The sequence below is a fragment of the Bos taurus genome, chromosome 5 (assembly GCF_002263795.3).
Source record: "Bos taurus isolate L1 Dominette 01449 registration number 42190680 breed Hereford chromosome 5, ARS-UCD2.0, whole genome shotgun sequence".
In the NCBI taxonomy this organism is placed as follows: domain Eukaryota; kingdom Metazoa; phylum Chordata; class Mammalia; order Artiodactyla; family Bovidae; genus Bos; species Bos taurus.
The window spans coordinates 49,449,894-49,469,717 of NC_037332.1; the positions used below are offsets into that span (position 1 = coordinate 49,449,894).

A 19,824-nucleotide genomic window follows, 5' to 3' on the forward strand; every position below is an offset into this window, starting at 1 on the left:
GCCAGAAGAGACCAGTGAAGCATCAAAGCTCTCTGGGAAGAACTGTTTCTCATTCACTGTCTTTATCGCAGCCAGCATCTACTTCGCAGAACTGGTAATGATTTTAACATGTGAGTAACTGAAAGTAAGAAACCCTACTGAAGGAGACAATATAATTGGCTGTGAATTAACCCAGTCATTGGGAAAGAAAAACAATTGATAAGGGAGGAATGATGAATGCAGGAATTAGGGTTTTCTTTTTTGTTGTTTCATTTACCCTTCTCTTACATTCAATAACAAAACAGTAAGAAAGAACAGTAGAGCGCGTTGTTTCATCAGCCAGCTTGTTCTGCACCTCGGGAGTTCCTACTTCTATTTATAGGCCGGCAAAGCCAAATGCTCTTAGCGGTATAGCTTTGCATTAGCACCTTTAAAGGGAAAAACAAAACAAAATCCAGGTTGTGTCTAACTTAAGATGAAAAGGGTACAGCAGGCACAGCTTTGTTATTACTTTGGATGGAGACAAACATACATGGATGGGAAGGCATGTACTGTGGCCTAAAGATTTGCTTTAAACAATTGTACAGGCCAGTGTCAGTCCTGTTTTTCCTCCATGTGGTTTTATAGCAGAGGTTCTATTCTGGTCCCCATAAAAGGGTTTTGGTTGCCCCACTATGAGTTGGTGCCCAGGACCTAATTTTTTCCTCACTTTTTTTGAAGGAAAATTCATATAGCATGAAATTCACCATTTTAAACATTTTAAAGAGTGCAATTCAGTGGCTTTTTTATTTTTAAAGACTATTTTTTGACCCAGGCCTACAGCAGTGAAAGTATTGATTCCTAATCACTGGACTTCTAGGAACTGCCAAGACTTTATTATTATTTTTACTTTTTTGTTTTGGTTGCACCATGTGGGATGCGGGATCGAACTCAGGCCACTTGCATTGGAAGCACAGAGTCTTAACCACTGGATCACCAGGGAATTCCCTCAGTGGCTTTTAATACATTTCACAGTGTTGTGCAACCACCACCCCTATCTAATTGCAGAACATTTTCATCACTCCCAAAGAAGCCTGTTACCCATGAAGCTGTCACACCCCAGCACCCGGCAACCGCTAATCTACTCTCCGTCTCTGTGGATTTGCCTGTTCTGGACATTCCATACAAATGGAATCACACAACATAGGCCTTTGTGTCTGGTGTCTTTCACTTAGCATGATGTTTCCAAGGTTCATCCATGTTGTAGCATGGGTCACATAAATCAATGTCTTAAAAATAGTTATGCACATTTAAAAATCAGAACAATGGCAACTATAGTGTCACATGCCTACATGAAAATAGTTGGCCAGGGCTCAAAAGCAGCTGGCCTCTTAGGTAGATAATGCACTGTTCAGTTTGCCACTGTCTCCTCTCTTTGTCCCTAGTGTTATCCTTCCTACATGTGACACCCAAGACTCACATACAGAAATGTTGTAACTGTTCAGTTTGTCTGGGGTGGCGCCTGGGCACTGGTGTTTAAAATAAACTCTCTAGGTGATGCTAATGTGCGTCCAGGGCTGAGAAGCAATGCTTGAAGCCGTCCAAGAGTCTAGCTAAAGATTTTCTTACTTTTGTCTCTTCCCTGGTTTTTTCCTATAGTAGCTGATCCTTGCACAGTGTTGTAGCTAGGGGTGCCACACCCTACATAGCTGAAAATCCATATATAACTTTTGACTCCACCTAAAATTAACGAATAGCCGACTTTTGACCAGAAGCCATTCTGATAACATAAAGTTTATTAATACATATTTTGTATGTTATACGTATCTTATACTGCATTCTTATAATTAAGTCAGCTAGAGAAAATATTATTAAGAAAATCATATTTATTGATACAGGAAGTTCATGTTGTCTTTAAAAGATGAACTGTCTATCTATATGTATCTACATTAATTTGTCTTATATGGTACAAAGCACTGTAGATGTTACATATATTACAATCACTAGGCAAAAGAAATGAAAAGATAATGTGAAAAAGAAATTTATGTTTATGTACAGGCATAATGGTTCATGCACTGGTAACAAAGCAGCAGCAATATGATCACTTCATGGTAACCTGGCTTATACAATAATGAATGAATCGTAAAAACATGTTTATGGCACACACTATATTCATAATATAGTATTGGAAGCATTGTTACTTAAAAAAAAACACGTGTGGTGATAGGCTGATACAGTTTCTCCAATTACAAGAAAGAGAAGCATACTGTATGGTATGTAAGTCTTTGAAAACAAAGTTATAAACAGTAATATGAGAACTCACACATTATCAGTTTTATATTAAGCATCACCTCATGCCTACGTAAGGACAGGCTATCCACTTCAACACAGGTCTGTGCACAGTGTTCTACACCTATATTTATATACACTTACTGAAAAAAATCCAAGCCCAAGTGGATCCACGCAGTTCAAACCCATGTTGTTCAAGGGTCAACTGTACTTCACTGAGGCCGTGGGGACAAAGTCTCCTCTTCCCTCGACTTGGTCCTAGTGGGGGGCCAAGCTTCACTCACCCCAGCTTGACTCATTTCAACTCCCCACTGTGTGTGGCCTGTGAAAATGAGAGGCAGGAGCCTCAGCTCACACCGTGGTGAGGACAGTCCTAGCTTCCTTATTGATGCTTTGATAACTGATACATTATTAATGCAATTCACTTTCTTTGCTGAAGTAAAGTGCTTCAGTGAGCTGAAAGACTCACATAGCAGAGGTCTTCTAGGTCACAAATGGAGGAGATTGGAGGGTTAAGTGTTGGTAGTCTTGTGGGTTAAACTCCCACACTCAACAGCCCTATGCCAGTAAGTATGTATTTAATGATGTGACTGGTGTGAAAAGTCTTGTTTTTAAAGCTCTCTATTTTGTTTCTTTTTATGATTTGCAGGTACTTTATTCACATGCCAGCATTGGAAAAAAGGCTCCCATTATGTTACCCTATTACCCAACCTACCACTCAACTTTTCCATGAAGTTCTGAAATTGGTTGAACAGAAACAATCTGTGAAATGTTAATGAGCATAAAATGTTAATTGGAAGTCAACTTAATATTTATTAGAAATACAGCTATTCCTGTATTCTACAAAAAAGATCTTATTTGAAGGTTCCCTCAATACCTCTCTGAGAGAAGTCTTTAAAAAGAAACTGTTCAATACAATGACATAAAGTGTTGCTGAAGACTAGCATTTTTCCAAAAGAAAAAGTTTCTAAAGACATAAAAGAAACAGAAACCTATGAAGAGCAAGTGTACAAAGTGCACCTGATGAGTTTTGGTGTAATAATGGTGACTGGCATGAAGCCACCGACATATCCAAAAATATATTGTGGGGAGTGTAAATACTGGGCAACAGGATGACACCACCTGTAAAAATTCTAGTGATATAAATATTCATGGAAGAAGGAGCAGAAGAACCTAGGCATAGCTGTAAGAAAGGTCAGTTCCTCACTTACCATGGGGAAAGAAGCTTAGACTTGCTTCAACAAAACTAAATGCATTCTGCCACTCTTAAACGAACCTGGGGCTAATGAGAGCAGTCTCGTAGCGTTTCTATGAAAGAGAAACTGTGTATAAGCAGTTATGGCTCTTCCAGTTATTTCTAAAATGTCTTACTATATCTTATGGCAGTAAACTAATCCAACAAAAACCTTCACTTTGGCATCCCTGCTGAACTATTGGAGTTGGGTTTCTAAGAACTCAAGAACTGGGTCCTCCATTCACCTTACTTAAGGGAGAATCAGAGAAGAATCCAGCACCAAAAAAAGAGCTCCCAAGCCAGACTTGCCTGTGCTGTGCAGTGGAGAGAGAGAGTTAAACTCAGGACATCTGATTCCTGGTTCTGGCTAAGCCACTAACCGGCTATTTGACCTGGAGAAAGCCAGATCTCATTTCAGGGCCTACTCTACCATGTGAAAGGCTAGGTAGAACTTGTTCTCAAGTTGTCTTCCAGCTCTGACATTCTTTGCCTGTGATGAGACACTTCTTAGCATTCTGTAATGGGCAGTGCATTCCTCTGTTACTCTGGCTCAGTGCCTGGTTGTACATTGATTTCAACAATACTGTTTTCTTTGGACTAAGCATTTTCCTCCTGGCTGTCATCACCATTGCCCCAGAAAGTGTCTGAGCCTTCTGCACTGTCACCCATCCAAGATTATAAGTCTTCTAAGCTTTCTAATCTAGGGGCAGAAAGGGAGCAAAATGCTGTTTATGAGTGTCCCAGGCTGTCAGATGAGGGGTTATTCCCAAGAGATTGTTAAACAGGAGAATTTGAAAAGATTCTTAGGACAAAGGCAAGCAACACTTGAAACTGGAAAAATGATGGGACAGTAGGCTGACTACTGATGAGTGTGGAGCCTGCAGAATGACAAAAGGACTGACTCAGCTCTGCCTCGGCTTCCAGGCAGTGCCCTGGCCTTGGGCTAGGCGTGGCGAGGCTCTGGAGAGGGCTTGGGGGTCTCTTTCCCACGTGCCTTCTTGTCCATGTTGCCTCTTCTCTCCCATTAGTTTTGGACCTTGGCAAGTTACTTAACGTCTCTATTGCTACTGCTAAGTCACTTCAGTCGTGTCCGACTCTGTGCGACCCCATAGACGGCAGCCCACCAGGCTCCCCCGTCCCTGGGATTCTCCAGGCAAGAACACTGGAGTGGGTTGCCATTTCCTTCTCCAATGCATGAAAGTGAAAAGTGAAAGTGAAGTCGCTCAGTTGTGTCCAACCCTCAGCAACCCCATGGACTGCAGCCTTCCAGGCTCCTCCATCCATGGGATTTTCCAGGCAAGAGTACTGGAGTGGGGTGCCATTGCCTTCTCCGTAACGTCTCTAAGCCTTAATCAAAACAAAAATATAACCTATCCCAGAGGGTTGTCAGATTTAAATGAAAAGGTATTGTGTAAGCACGTAGCATGGTATATGGAAGTAGTAAGGATTCAGTGCATGCGTGCTCAGTTGCTGAGTCATGTCTGTGACCCCATGTGTGTGACCCCATGGACTGTAGCTTGCCAGGCTCCTCTGTCCATGGGATTATCCAGGCAAGAAATACTGGAGTGGGTTGCCATTTTCCCCATTAGGAGATCTTCCCTACCTAGGGATCGAACCCATGTCTCCTGTGTCTCCTGAAATGGCAGGCAGATTCTTTACCACTGAGCCACCTGGGAAGTTTTAGGTTTTGGTACTTATTAAACTACTATCAAAGCTGGCTGAGAACTTAGAGATTAGTAAGTACTGCCCTTATTTCCAGGACCAATTTGGGGACTAGCTATTATACTCAGCCCCTAATCTATACAGCAATGAAGAACAGATTCATTTCATTATTATACTGAAAATTCAGTTTTATATCAGCAGGAGTATGATTTCATTAGGTGACTATTTCTACTGCTCATCACCAAGGACTGTAGACTCTAATTGACATTCACAACACAAGAGCTGTGTGGGAAATATTCTTCCCAAGGGTGGACAGAAAGATTTTCAGTCATGTAAACTTTTTTTAACCTTTGATTTAAACAGCTAATTACTAACTGATCAAGCAGACTTTGCCATTCTGTCCTTATAGTGTTCCTAATTGATTATAGACAGGGTGAGAATACACATATGAAGAGTTTCTTCATTTTAGTGAAATCTAGATAATCCAGAAACTATGTTAAGAGGGAAAAGCCTAAAGTCTCTCTGATTGATGATGTATTTTACTTATTTCCACACTGACTCTCACTCACTGGTAGTGCCACTTTTCGGTGTATAGAAATGCCTGAGTATGGTATTAAGTATGGTATTAAACATGCTATAAGGCATTTGCGAAAAGTGGTCACAGCTTGTTGACTGGTGATATGTTTCAGCCAGTGGCATTGTATTTTCTCTGAGGTTAGAATCACTTGTTTTCTATTTAATGTATTTGTGTAGTAGAGAGGTTTCAGTGATAAATGTAGAAGCTGGAAATTTCTTGAAAAAATGAATTTAATGGGAATTTCTGAGCAAACTTTAATAGTATTAACTCACTCTGATTTCTTTTTGTTCACTATATTTACTTCTAAAATGCAATACTGACTTGTAAGTTCCACCTGAACTTGGCTCCCTGTAGGAGGAAGACAGTCAGCAATTCTTCATCCCATCAGACCAAGCACTCTGTGCCTGTACATCTGTCTTTTGGACCTAAAGATTTTTACATTGAGAGGAAGGCAGAATGATTCTGGCTGGAAATAGGGGTGGTATAACCTTGTGACCGAGAGTCCAGATGCTTTGTCAGCAAGACCTTGTTTTGATTCTTGCCCATCTACTTGTTATCTGACTTTCAGCAGGTTATTTAACTTTTTTCAGAACTTCCATTTTGTCAAGCATAAGTTAATAGAAAGTCTACCTTAAGGGTTTTTGTGAATACTCATTCATTCATATATAAACAAATAGTTCTATGGCCAGAATACAGAGACAAACCATATGGCATTGCCATTTTCAGGTTCAAAATTATCAATATCTGCAATCTCATATGGTTCAAACAAATAAAAAATCCCTCAATCGATGGTAGCAATTATCCTAACTCTAAACTTTAGAAACACTAACTCACTTTAAGAACTTATACTTTAAATACATGTCATTAATTCTAATTTTCCAGGTAGTATGGCACTTTGTTATAACATGGCTTATTCTTGCACAGATTTGGGTGAACCTTAAATCATGTATTAACAGTTCAATTACAAATTATTAAGTGGGCATAATATAATTTAAAATGTTCAAATAGAATTTAAAATTTTCTTTCCTGCCTTCTGCCCAAATAAAGAAATCTGTTCTTCCACCAGTCTGCTCCTCCTCAGTGAATTTTACTTCATTCAGCCTACCAGTATACTAACGCATATATATGGAATTTAGAAAGATGGTAACAATAACCCTGTGTATGAGACAGCAAAAGAGACACTGATGTATAGATCAGTCTCATGGACTCTGTGGGAGAGGGAGAGGGTGGGGAGATTAGGGAGAATGGCATTGAAACATGTATAATATCATGTATGAAACGAGTCGCCAGTCCAGGTTCGATGCACGATACTGGATGCTTGGGGCTGGTGCGCTGGGACGACCCAGAGGGAGGGTATGGGGAGGGAGGAGGGAGGAGGGTTCAGGATGGGGAACACAGGTATACCTGTGGCAGATTCATTTTGATATTTGGCAAAACTAATACAATATTGTAAAGTTTAAAAATAAAATAAAATTTAAAAAAGTCAAAAAAAAAAAGAGACAGTTGGGAGACCTTTGTGTTTTCTCCTTTCTCTTCATCCTCCAAACACAATCCGTCAGCAGCGCTTATTGGAAATTCCTTCGAAATATATGAATAACCTACTGACTCCTCATAATTACTCTATTTTTGTCCAAACCTCCATCACCTAATGCAATAAACTATTTCATTACCTTGTTTTCACCCTGACTCCTACAAAACCCTTCTCTAAGGTGAGAGTGGACTATTCTTTTGAACAAGGAAATCAATACAATTTATGACTTTAAACCTCTTTTCTTCTCATTACCCAAGATGAAATCCAAAGTCCTTACCATGGCTTTCAGGACTCTTAATGACCTGAACTTTGACTACCTTTGTGACCTAATCCAATCAGTCTTCTCATTCACTACTCCCTAAGCACATGGGCCTTTTATGGTTTTCCTTTAAACCTCCAAGTTCTTTCAAGGCTTGGACACTTGCACTAGCAAATGCTTCCCCCCCATCCCCCCACCCCCCCACCGCGCCTCCAGATTGTCAAGTGTCACTTCAAAAAGGGCTTTTCCGATCACTCCAAAGTGGCCTCCCAATCACTTACTTCACTTTATATTTGTTTACTTACTTATTTCCTGCAATGCAGGAGTTTAAGAATGTAAGCTTCATGAGGGTCTGGCCCGCATTCGTCTTATTCATGACTATATCCCAACATCTGGGATAGTGCTATCCCAATATCTGGCTACTCTACAAAGTGCCTAATCTATGCTGAGTTTAGCATGGGCTAAAGAAACATGTAGAAGGAGACCACAGACAGGAGCGCCAGCCCCAGCTGCCACATAACAGCAAACTCATGAAAAGGCCCCAAGTAAGACTTCTAGAAGAACCACCCAGGCAAGCCACAGAATTATGAGATATAATAAAGGGTTGGATTTTCTCCAGCTTTACTGAGGTATAATTGACTAATAAATCTGTAAGGCAGTTAAAGTAAACAATGTGATGACTTGATATTCTTGTACTCTGTGAAGGGATTTTCCCCACCCTCACCCCTCACCCCCACTCAAGTTAATCCATCCCTTACCTCCCATAGGTATCTTTTTTTTTTTTTGAAGGGCAGGGGAACCATTCAAGCGCTACTGTCTTAGCAAATTTCAATTATATAATACAGTGTTATCAGCTACGGTGACCATGTTACACATCAGGTGAACGTGAACGTGAAGTCGCTCAGTCGTGTCCGACTCTGCGACCCCATGGACTATAGCCTACCAGGCCTCTCTGTCCATGGGATTTTCCAGGCAACAGTACTGGAGTGGATTGCCATTTCCTTCTCCAAGGGATCTTCCCAACCCAGGGGTCGAACCCGGGTCTCCCGCATCGTAGACACACGCTTTACCGTCTGAGCCACCAGGGAAGTTTTTTTGTGCGTGTGTGTGTGTTTTTACACATCAGGTACTCAGACCTTATTCATCTCATAATTGAAAGTGTTTATACCCTTAAAAGTTTGGAGACGTACCAACCTCTCCCTATTTCCCCATCCCAGCCCCTAGCAACCACTTTCTACCCTCTGATTCTATGAGCTTATCTTTAAAAAAAAAATAAGTGTGATTTTAAGCCTCTAAGTTTTGAGGTGGTTTATTATGTAGCAATGGGTAAACAGAACAAGGACATTTTCATTTATTTTAAATACATTCTATCAATGTTAGTGTAATTCCAAATTAGATCATTTGCCACAATCAAGCACTCTAACCAGCACAAGTATTTTACTTATCTGTTCTTCCAACTTTTTTCTAAAAGTTGGCTGAGTGAGTGAAGTCGCTCAGTCGTGTCCGACTCTTTGCGACCCCATGGACTGTAGTCTACCAGGCTCCTCCATCCACAGGATTTTCCAGGCAATATTACTGGAGTGGGTTGCCATTTCTTTCTCCAGGGTATCTTCCTGACCCAGGGATCGAACCTGGATCTCCCTCATTGTAGACAGACGCTTTATCGTCTGAGCCACCAGGGAAGTCCTTAAAAGTTGGCTAAACATGGCTAAAATCATAAAATCATTTTCCCTTTTGTCATTTTAAATGGATTAGACAGTATCCCACAGAATTCTGATCCTTTTAAAATGGGATTTGTATTTGTCTAAGCACAACAGGGTGCACACTGTCACTGTCCCTTACTGGGGAGGAGCCCTTGGAATCTCACAGCACAAATAACAGCTGACGACTTCAGTGCTGACAGTGTATGATGAACACCAGGAGGACCAACACCGCTTCTGCCTTCAACCCTTGATCTCTGAGCCAGTCCCTAGAAGGGACTGATGAGGAAGTTATACAACTTGGAGGAGATAAGGTTTTGAAGGTGTACTGGTTATATATCAGAGATCTCTGGTTTCTGGGTTTAGGAAAAACCTTGGGGCAAAGGGTTTTCTTTCCTTTTGTTTTTCTATTTTTCTTTTCCTTTCTTGTTGTCTTCTACTTGGAAGGTGACTTTGCAGAATTAAGGGGCTAGAGGTGGAACAAGAGAAAAGAAAGCAAGGTTAATATTTGCCCTAAGATTCTGAGAGGCAAAGGGGACCGTTAAGTTTCCTTCTGGGTGGTCCACTCCTTTGAAGACACCAGGAGAGGTGTAGGATTTCAGGGCATAAGTTGTGCTTATAAATAAAGATGCTGGATTTGATGGAGCCACTAATTCCCTTCCTTCCTCTTTCCACTTGTGGTGGTGACGCAGACGGAGCAGTTAGTGGCAGTGGTGGTGACAGTGGTTAGTGGTGTGTTTTGCCAGCAAGGAGGATGGTAGAGGCTTCCCAGGTGCTGCGAGTGGTACAGAACCTGCCTGCCAGCGCAGGAGACAAAAGAGACACAGGTTCGACCCCCAGGTTGGGGAGATCCCCTGGAGAAGGAAATGGCAACCCACTCCAGTATTCTTGCAGAGAATCCCATGGATAGAGGAGGCTGGTGGGCTACAGGCCATGGGGTCACAGAGAATGGGACATGACTCAAGTGACTTAGCAGAAGCAGCAGGGCAGTACAGGAGGTGGAGGGTGTAGATCAAGTGGAAGAGGGCCACTGTGGGGTTCTGTGGGCTATTCTGCAATATTAGCCATTATTTAGAACATTGTTCCTACATGGAAATTACTCTGTCTTCAGCACAGCTAACCTGCAAATGAATTTGGAAAGGACTCATTTATAAAGGGAGTATTTTATATCCTGGGGCTTCACAGGTGGCTCCATGGTGAAGAATCCACCTGCCAATGCAGGAGACATGGGTTCTGTTCCTGGGTAGGGAAGATCCCTTGGAGAAAGAGATGGCAACCCACTCCAGTATTCTTGCCTGGGAAATCTCAGTGACAGAGGAGACTGGTGGGCTACAGTCCATGGGGGTCGCAAGAGTCAAACACTACTTGGCAACTAAACATTTTACATCTATTCCCAACTATAACCACCAGGGGGCAAAATTGGACAAGGAAGACAGAAAAACAACTGCTCTAGGAGTTTTGATTGATAAACTTTTAATTCCTGCTGATCTTCAAAATTAAATTAATTTTTGTTGTCAGCCTTCTTTAATATGTACTAACATAAATCTAGGTGTGAGAAAACTGTTCTTTTGTGCTCAGTCGCTTAGGTCGTGTCTGACTCTTTGTGACCCCATGCACTGAGGCCCACCAGGCTCCTCTGTCATCCTCTGGGGGATTCTCCGGGCAAGAATCCTGGAATGGGTTGCCATGTCCTCTGCCACGGTATCTCCCCGACCCAGGGATCGAACCTGCAGCTCCTCTGGCTCCTACATTGCAGGTGTATTCTTTACCAACTGAGCCATCTGGGAAGCCCCCATATGTTCTTATAAAATCAGCACAAATGTATATTTAAAAGTTTACAAAATTAAATGTAAATTAATATCAATGTCACATGTGATGTTTTGCTCAAACTTCACCTCTCCTCGCAAAATGAAGATGGTAGAATATATCACAAAGGCCCTTAAGTTCTTCAGTCTCCTGGCATCACATTTCACTGTGCTCTTCTGAACTACTACGCATCTTTACGTACCAGGCCACGCTAACCTCGGACTGTCCCTTCGCTTGAACATTTCACTATGTTTGAAATCTGCTTGTGTTCTTTTTTTTCCCCAATGTATTGCTATTTTTTTAAATTTTCTTTTAAATTAAAAGAAAAATTTTGAAATATGGTTGATTTACACAGCCACAGTGTTATTTATTTTTTGCCACGCCCTGCAGTATGTGGGATTCTAGTTCCCCAACCAAGGATCAAACGGTGCTCCCTGCATTGGGAAGGCAAAGAAGTCTTAACCACTGGACCACCAGGAAAGTGCCTGCTTCTATTCTCTTTTTGGCTGAAGACACTCAAAGTTCCCCCACTTAGGGACAAACAATGGCCCAACATAAACAATGCAAACACAGGCATTCCACTGAGATAAAAATGAAACTTAAAACTTGCTAAGAAACTCCACAGCCTTTCAAGCTGAAGTTCAGACCCCAATTTGAGAGGCTCTGCTGCAGAGGCTGAAGGGCTCACCATGTTTTAAGTATGGTGACTTAACATCATGGTGTCCCTGGACGGTTTACGCTTTTTTTTCCCCAGCACCTCTGCTATATTTTCAGTAGTGTCCTCATTTGGATGATAAAGTAATAAAGTATATCTGTACCCTGGTTAGAAGCCAGTCTCGGTGTGGAATTTTAGGATCAGGAAAGATGTGTGCCTTAGCAGTGGGAGTTAAGAAGCAAAAGTTAAACCTACTTAGAGAAGCTTCTCGGGCTTTGTTGAGAAGCATATCCAGTCTAATGTGAGTAAAGCTTTGGGGGTTCAACCAAACTTTTGACATGTTCTGATCTTTTGTGACTCAGAAGCGTCAGGGGTTCCCCTGACTCCCCCATATTAACAAAACACCACCTCAAAACACAGGCTGTAAGAAAGGAAATATTAATACATAGAGTGAAAGGTTTCATCACACTGAGGATTCTCTGATATTTGAGAGCATACAAGGTCATTTTTGGGTAGGAGGGGTGAAACTTCTGAGAAGGCCACATTTACTCAGAGGAGCTGGAAGACTGGACAGCAGTTTTGTAAGTGTATGATACATAATTTGGCTAGCATGATGCTTTGGGCTTGCTACACAACAAAATGATTCCTCGTCGCCAAGTCTCAAGACCAAATTCAGCTGCCAATGAGACTTCAGATGGTTCTGTGTTAGCAATAATGAAAAGATGCCACAAAATAGTGATTTTTAAGGAAGCGGAGAAATATTTCTCTAAAATGGCCTATAGACAAATTTGCTGAGACTGGTCTGTTGAAGTGGATACTAATGACAGCATTCTGGCAACTCTGAGTTCTCATTCCTTCAGATGATGACTATTATTAGCATTATTTCATATTTATCAAGCCCCAACTGGAGCAACTTGTCATAATGGACAGGGAGAGAGAAGGGGAAAAAAGCACCATCTGTCCTTGGCATATGTGCTGGGGACACTCAATGTGGCGACAATGTCTAAATGTGGTCTGTCAGAGGTTTGGGAAGTTTCACACAATTTTCAAGGATCTCGCCATCCCAGAGAGTTTGGATTTAGTTGGACTAATTTGGAGTTAGTTAGATACTTAGGATGTACAAAATTAATAAAACTGGGTCTCTGTTCTAAAAAGCTAAATTCTCTAAGCTAAACTGAGTACAGCCTTCAAAACTTTTGCCATATCATCTGTATTTTTATTTACTCCATATTTTTCTAACATCATTTCTAGTACCTCTACTTAGTTTAGAGTATCTGGGAAACCATGGAGTTGATGTTCTAGAAATATATATTTAAATATTTGTGCTTACATATTTCTAATATGTATTTTTAAATAAACACAATTCTAAAAATTTTAAATGCCTTTACCTTGGACTATCTAAAATCATCTTTGTACCACTCTATGGGAATGATAACAGTAAGGAACACTTAAAGAAGATATTACAAGGGTAGAATAAGTCAGATGGTACAGGTATAAAGAAAGGGTTACAGGAAATCACAGAAAGAAGTTTAATTCTGATTGGGTTCATTAACAAGGCTGAACTTAGAAGATTTAGTATTTGTGGAGATTTTAAAAGTATCCACGTGGGTAATATTGTTTCATAAGTGTACAATTTTTTTTCAAACTAAAGAAGATGGCAAAAGATTTGACAAAGCTTGGTGATGAGTGCACAGATATCCCTATATTAGAAAGATGATGCTGTTAAATTGCTGCACTCAATATGCCAGCAAATTTGGAAAACTCAGCAGTGGCCACAGGACTGGAAAAGGTCAGTTTTCATTCCAATCCCAAAGAAAGGCAATGCCAAAGAATGCTCAAACTACCGCATAATTGCACTCATCTCCCACGCTAGTAAAGTAATGCTCAAAATTCTCCAAGCCAGGCTTCAGCAATATGTGAACCGTGAACTTCCTGATGTTCAAGCTGGTTTTAGAAAAGGCAGAGGAACCAGAGATCAAATTGCCAACATCTGCTGGATCATGGAAAAAGCAAGAGAGTTCCAGAAAAACATCTATTTCTGCTTTATTGAGTATGCCAAAGCCTTTGACTGTGTGGATCACAATAAACTGTGGAAAATTCTGAAAGAGATGGGAATACCAGACCACCTGACCTGCCTCTTGAGAAACCTATATGCAGGTCAGGAAGCAACAGTTAGAACTGGACATGGAACAACAGACTGGTTCCAAATAGGAAAAGGAGTTCGTCAAGGCTGTATATTGTCACCCTGCTTATTTAACTTATATACAGAGTACATCATGAGAAACGCTGGGCTGGAAGAAGCACAAACTGGAATCAAGATTGCCGGGAGAAATATCAATAACCTCAGATATGCAGATGACACCACCCTTATGGCAGAAACTGAAGAGGAACTAAAAAGTCTCTTGATGAAAGTGAACGTGGAGAGTGAAAAAGTTGGCTTAAAGCTCAACATTCAGAAAACGAAGATCATGGCATCCGGTCCCGTCACTTCATGGGAAATAGATGGGGAAACAGTGGAACAGTGTCAGACTTTATTTTTCTGGGCTCCAAAATCACTGCAGATGGTGACTGCAGCCATGAAATTAAAAGACACTTACTCCTTGGAAGGAAAATTATGACCAACCTAGATAGTATATTGAAAAGCAGAGACATTACTTTGCCAGCAAAGGTCCGTCTAGTCAAGGCTATGGTTTTTCCTGTGGTCATGTATGGATGTGAGAGTTGGACTGTGAAGAAAGCTGAGCACCGAAGAATTGATGCTTTTGAACTGTGGTGTTGGAGAAGACTCTTCAGAGTCCCTTGGACTGCAAGGAGATACAACCAGTCCATTCTGAAGGAGATCAGCCCTGGGATTTCTTTGGAAGGAATGATGCTAAAGCTGAAACTCTAGTACTTTGGCCACCTCATGCGAAGAGTTGACTCATTGGAAAAGACTCTGATGCTGGGAGGGATTGGGGGCAGGAGGAGAAGGGGACGGCAGAGGATGAGATGGCTGGATGGCATCACTGACTCGATGGACGTGAGTCTGAGTGAACTCCGGGAGTTGGTGATGGACAGGGAGGCCTGGCGTGCTGCGATTTATGGGGTCGCAAAGAGTCGGACACGACTGAGCAAGTGAACTGACTGAACTGACTGTATGCTGGAAATATTTTATGATAATAATAAAATGTGTCTAGGATTTGGAGAAGAGAAAAGCATTCCAAGTAGAAAAGAAAGTATGAGTGAAAGCACAGAATCCTGAAATTCAGGTGAGGTGTCTCCAACAGAGGGCTTCCCCAGTGGTGCAGTTGTAAAGTATTCTTGTCTGGAGAATCCTATGGACAGAGGAGCCTGGTAGGCTGCAGTCCACAGTGTCACAAAGAGTTGGACATGACTGAAGCGACTTAGCACATGCACATCTTTGATAGAAGGTAAGCGTCAGAAAATTAAGTTGTGGCAGATCATGCGGGACACTGGCTAAGCGTTCCTGAAGAAGAGGTCTGCAGGCATGGGACATCCCTGGAGGTTTCTGATGAACAATATATAACCAGAGAAGTAGATTAAGAATGGAACTCTGGGAGAGAACTGCAAGATGTGGAGAGCCCAGATTTGGAAGGATCTTATAATAATGACTCAAGTGAAAATATGGTAGCCTCCCTAAGACCCATAACATCCTATTTGCTCCCTTGTTCTGCTCGTTTGCATCCCCTATTTTTATTTTTTTAAAATTCATTTCTACTGGGCAGTGATATTTCCTCCTTCCTATCCTATATTCTTTGCAGTCTCATCAACTATTTTGTAGACAAGTCTCATGCAACTGTATTTTCTGTAAATGAACAGACAGTAAACATTTTATGCTTTGCAGGCCATGCAGTCAATGTTGTAACTATTCAGTTCTGTTGCAGGGAGAAAAGCAGCCACAGACAATACAAAATATACTGGTGAGACTGAATTTCCCTTAAACTTTATTTATAGACACTGAAATTGAAATTTCAGATAAATATTCTTCTTTTGATTTTTCAACATTAAAAAAATGTAAAAACCATTCATAGTTTTCACACTGTATAAAAATAAACTGTAAATTACAGAAATGCAAAACAAAACCTAATGAGATATCATTCCTCACCCCTTGATGGCTATAATCAAAAAGACAAATAATAACACATGTTGGCAAGAATATGCAGAAGCTGCAACCCTCATACATTACTGTGAGAATTATAAAATTCTCAGCAGCCTTGGAAAACAGTTTGGCCGTTTCTCAAACATCTAAGCAGGGAGTTATATATGATCTAGCAATTCCACTCCTACGTATATACCCAAGAGAAATGAAAGTATATGTCCACACAAAACACTGTACACAAATGTTCATGGCAGCATTATTCATCATAGTCAAAATGTGGAAACATCCATTTCATTCTTTCGGCAGTAAGAAAGAAAGCAGCATTGCTGTGCCACAACCTGGATGAATCCTGAAAACGTGCTAAGTGAAAGAAGCCAGTTGCAAAAAAACCACCTATTGTATGATTCCACTTATAAGAAACGTCCAGAATACACACATCTATAGACAAAAAACAAAAAAGAATATGAGAGCTGGCAGGTTTTGGCGACAGGGAGAGGAACTGCTCATGGGTGAGGGTTTTCTGGGGATATGTGATGAAAATGTTATAAAATCAATTGTGGTGAAGATAGTGCAACTCAATAAATACACCAAAAAACCCACTGAAATGTACACTTTGAAAGGGCAACTGCAGGGCATGTGAATTATATCTCAATAAAGCTGTTAAAACGTAAATAATGGGCTGCAGGCTAACTGGTCCCGCAGGTGGCAGTTTTCCAGCCTCTGCAGTAGACACCGGGTGAACTGGCTGCTCTCAGAAGCTTACTAGTAGACTCGGCTATTTCAACTTGGAAAATTCAGTTCAGGAGAGCTGGAAGATAACTAGACAGGCTTTTGTTCTTGGGTCCTGCTGATGAGGCAGTCTATAAGTCTCACAGATGTGTGATACAAGCAACAATGAATTTCCGTTTATAAAGTCAGGAATTTAGCCCACACACTCAGATACACTAAGATTCTTTGTGGTTTCCAACAGAGTGGTCCTGCAAAGCCACTAGGCTTTGAGGACCTTCACCTGGTCCCAGACGAGCTGCCCAGGCAAGTATTTTGTCCTTCTTTATTCCTATAGACCAGCTGTCTGCTTAGCTTAAATTCTCCAGCGTCCCATGATTAAAAGACAAAGCTTTGGGACTTCCCTGGTGGTCCAGGGGCTAAGACTCCACGCTCCCAATGCAGGGAGTCTAGGTTTGATCCCTGATTAGGGAACTAGGTCACACATGCCATAACTAAAGATCCCATGTGCCACAACCAAGACCAGGAACAATTAAGTAAATAAATAAACAAAAACAAAGCTTTCTCTCATTACCTCTTTAGAGGGGCAATGTGAGGTGTGACGGTAAATTTAATCTCAATTTTTCTTCTTATAATTAGAGTCTTGGCCAAGGCAACTGCTTAGATAGTTTCTGTACTGTAACTGTGGCACTACACATTCATTCCACAAATATTTATTTAGTAGGTATGTGTCAGGCACTATTCCAACCACTAGAGATACAGTTATAAACAAGAATTAAAAACCCCTGACTTCAAGGCATGGCATTTATATTCTAATAAATTGAAGTCTCCTCTTCTTTTATCTGCATCTTTCCATCATGAATTACTGTATTATCATGAATTAATCTTGATTAAGACTCCTATACTTCAAGAGAAGTCATTTCACTTCTCCCTCTGTTTCTAGACAGGACAGATCTATACTCATCCACAGCGAAGTCCTGTGAATTCTGTCCACAATAGAATTTCAAAACACATACTTCTTCCCATCTTTACTAGTCCAAACCAAGATCATTAACACCTATGTTACAGCAATAGCCTTTTTAGGGGTCTTCTGAATCTTAAATTTCTCCACAGTTACTTTTAAAATAATAAAATCTGATTATATCCTTTTTATTTAAAACTTCCCAATAGCTTTTTCATTTTTCTTAGGATTAAGGCCAAAATATATAACCTAGCCCATAGTGGCGTTACATGTCCTGGTCCCTACCTACCTCCCCTCAAATCACTCTACCCTTGGCTCAAAATTTTCCCACCACATTGGTCTTCTCTCTTTTTTTCCCATCCTTCCCCACCCTGTTTTCTCTTTATCTGGAGTATGCCAAGCCCCTTCATACCTCATTCATACTTGTATTCACAAAATTCAGCTTCACTTTCTCAGTAAAGCTACCTTCGACTCCACTCTATCATAGACTTTGAGTTATTAGACAAATAAATTATGTTATTATTTACTTAATAAATGCCATCTCCAGTAGACTATGAGCTCCTTACAGGGGCCTTATATCATTTGCTTATGATTATATCTCCTTACCTAGCTCAGGATCTGGCTGATCACAGATGCTCAACAGATGTTTTCAATAAGAAATGGATATTCTGAAAAACATCAATTAAGACAGGAAGACTATGAAATTACTTTAAAAATGTAAAAGTATTTTAAGTACATACATTATAACTTAGAATAAAGAGAATGAGAAGAAGGATAGAAATATGATTAGAAAAGAAGGAAATGAGTTGGGGAGAGAGTGACAAAAAGAGAGGACATAGAGTCACGGCTCTAAGCAAGAGAAGAAGCGTGGTAAAAACAGAATTTCATTTAAAATAAAAACTGGTGAGGGTGTGACTGAAGCATCATTTATTTTAGGAATAATGCTTTTACGAGACTTGGAAAGTTATAATTTAGGACTGCTACTCAGGTAGCGGTCAGAATAAAGACCATCTCAAATTTTTGAAAAGGACAGTTTTTTCCACTTCTTCGCATCTTTTGTCTTAAATCTTTAGAATCTTCTGAATGAGATATTACATGCCTTCCTCAGGAGAACTAGAAGTTTTAGGAAATAAAACACGTAGTGGTGTGCCTACTTTTAAGAGGGAAGCTTTCACTTCACTTCCAGCCTTAATTCTTGGATAATCTGTGCTTCAATCCCCTCTCTCTTCAACCTCTGCATGTGGTGGTAGCTAACTATTTAAAAACGGGAGAGAATATTTAGTTTTATTATTAAGTGTCAAGACAAGGTCATTTGTAGAAAAAATGTTTACTAATATGCAGAAAGCACAGCTCCAAAAGTCTCCATGAAGACCTTTGCCCTACATGTAAATGGATAAATGGATGGAAATACCAACTTTAAGTGACACAGGTGAGAACAACAGAACTGAATGATCAGAGGAATTAACATTTAATGATACACACATACTTAGGGAAAAAACACTCAAAAGATCTCTGAGGAACACAAGATATAAATTTTAATGATGTTACTAAAAGAACTAAACAAGTCCATCATCATTTAAAACACAGGGAGAGTCCTTTTGTCTTAACGAGGGCTCCAATCTTTTACAGAATTGACTAGAAAGAAAATGTTGACAAATACAACTCCAATCTATTTGGGAGTTTAAATAGTGTCCATTTATGAGAACAACATTTATATTCTATTAAGAAAACTGATAAAATTTTCTGGGGTTTACAGTACAGCATTAGTAAAATTGAATACCATAATTATTTCAACAACTAATTACTGAGTTCCTACTTTTGCATTCGAGCTGAGTTATTTCAAATCCTAAGCAACAATGCTGTTAAAATGCTGCACTCAATATGCCAACAAATATGGCAACTCAGCAGTGGCCAGAGGACTGGAAAAGGTGAATTTTCGTTCCAATCCCAAAGAAGGGCAACGCCAAAGAATGTTCAAACTACCACACAATTGCACACATTTCACATGCTAGCAGAGTAATGCTTAAAATTCTCCAAGCCAGGCTTCAACAGTATGTGAACTTACAGATGTTCAAGCTGGGTTTAGAAAAGGCAGAGGAACCAGAGATCAAACTGCCAACATCCACTGGATCATAGAAAAAGCAAGAGAATTCCAGAAAAACATCTACTTCTGCTTCATTGACTATGCTAAAGCCTTTGACTGTGTGGATCACAACAAACTTGAAAAATTCTTATAAAAGAGATGGGAATACCAGACCATCTTACCTGCCTCTTGAGAAACCTGTATGTAGGTCAAGAAGCAACAGTTAAAACTGACATGGAACAATGGACTGGTTCCAAATTGGGAAAGGAGTACATCAAGGCTGT

General features: G+C 40.4%; 2 protein-coding genes across 5 annotated transcripts in view; one reads left to right on the forward strand and one right to left on the reverse strand.

Annotated features, from left to right (window-relative positions):
- Positions 1-7,206, forward strand: part of C5H12orf56 (chromosome 5 C12orf56 homolog) — an 80,208-nt gene extending 73,002 nt beyond the window's left edge. Inside the window, exon 13 of the mRNA XM_002687653.5 lies at positions 2,897-7,206. Coding sequence (XP_002687699.1) covers positions 2,897-3,023 — 127 coding nt within the window. The 3' untranslated portion in view covers positions 3,024-7,206. The remainder of the gene's footprint in view (positions 1-2,896) is intronic.
- Positions 1-19,824, reverse strand: part of XPOT (exportin for tRNA) — a 168,513-nt gene that overhangs the window by 129,663 nt on the left and 19,026 nt on the right. For 2 of the 4 annotated variants that reach the window (XM_059886552.1, XM_059886553.1), the window contains exon 2: positions 18,064-18,125. The exons of the other annotated variants lie outside the window; for them this stretch is intronic. The gene's annotated coding sequence lies outside the window, so the exon portion shown is untranslated. The remainder of the gene's footprint in view (positions 1-18,063; positions 18,126-19,824) is intronic. 4 annotated transcript variants of the gene reach the window in all.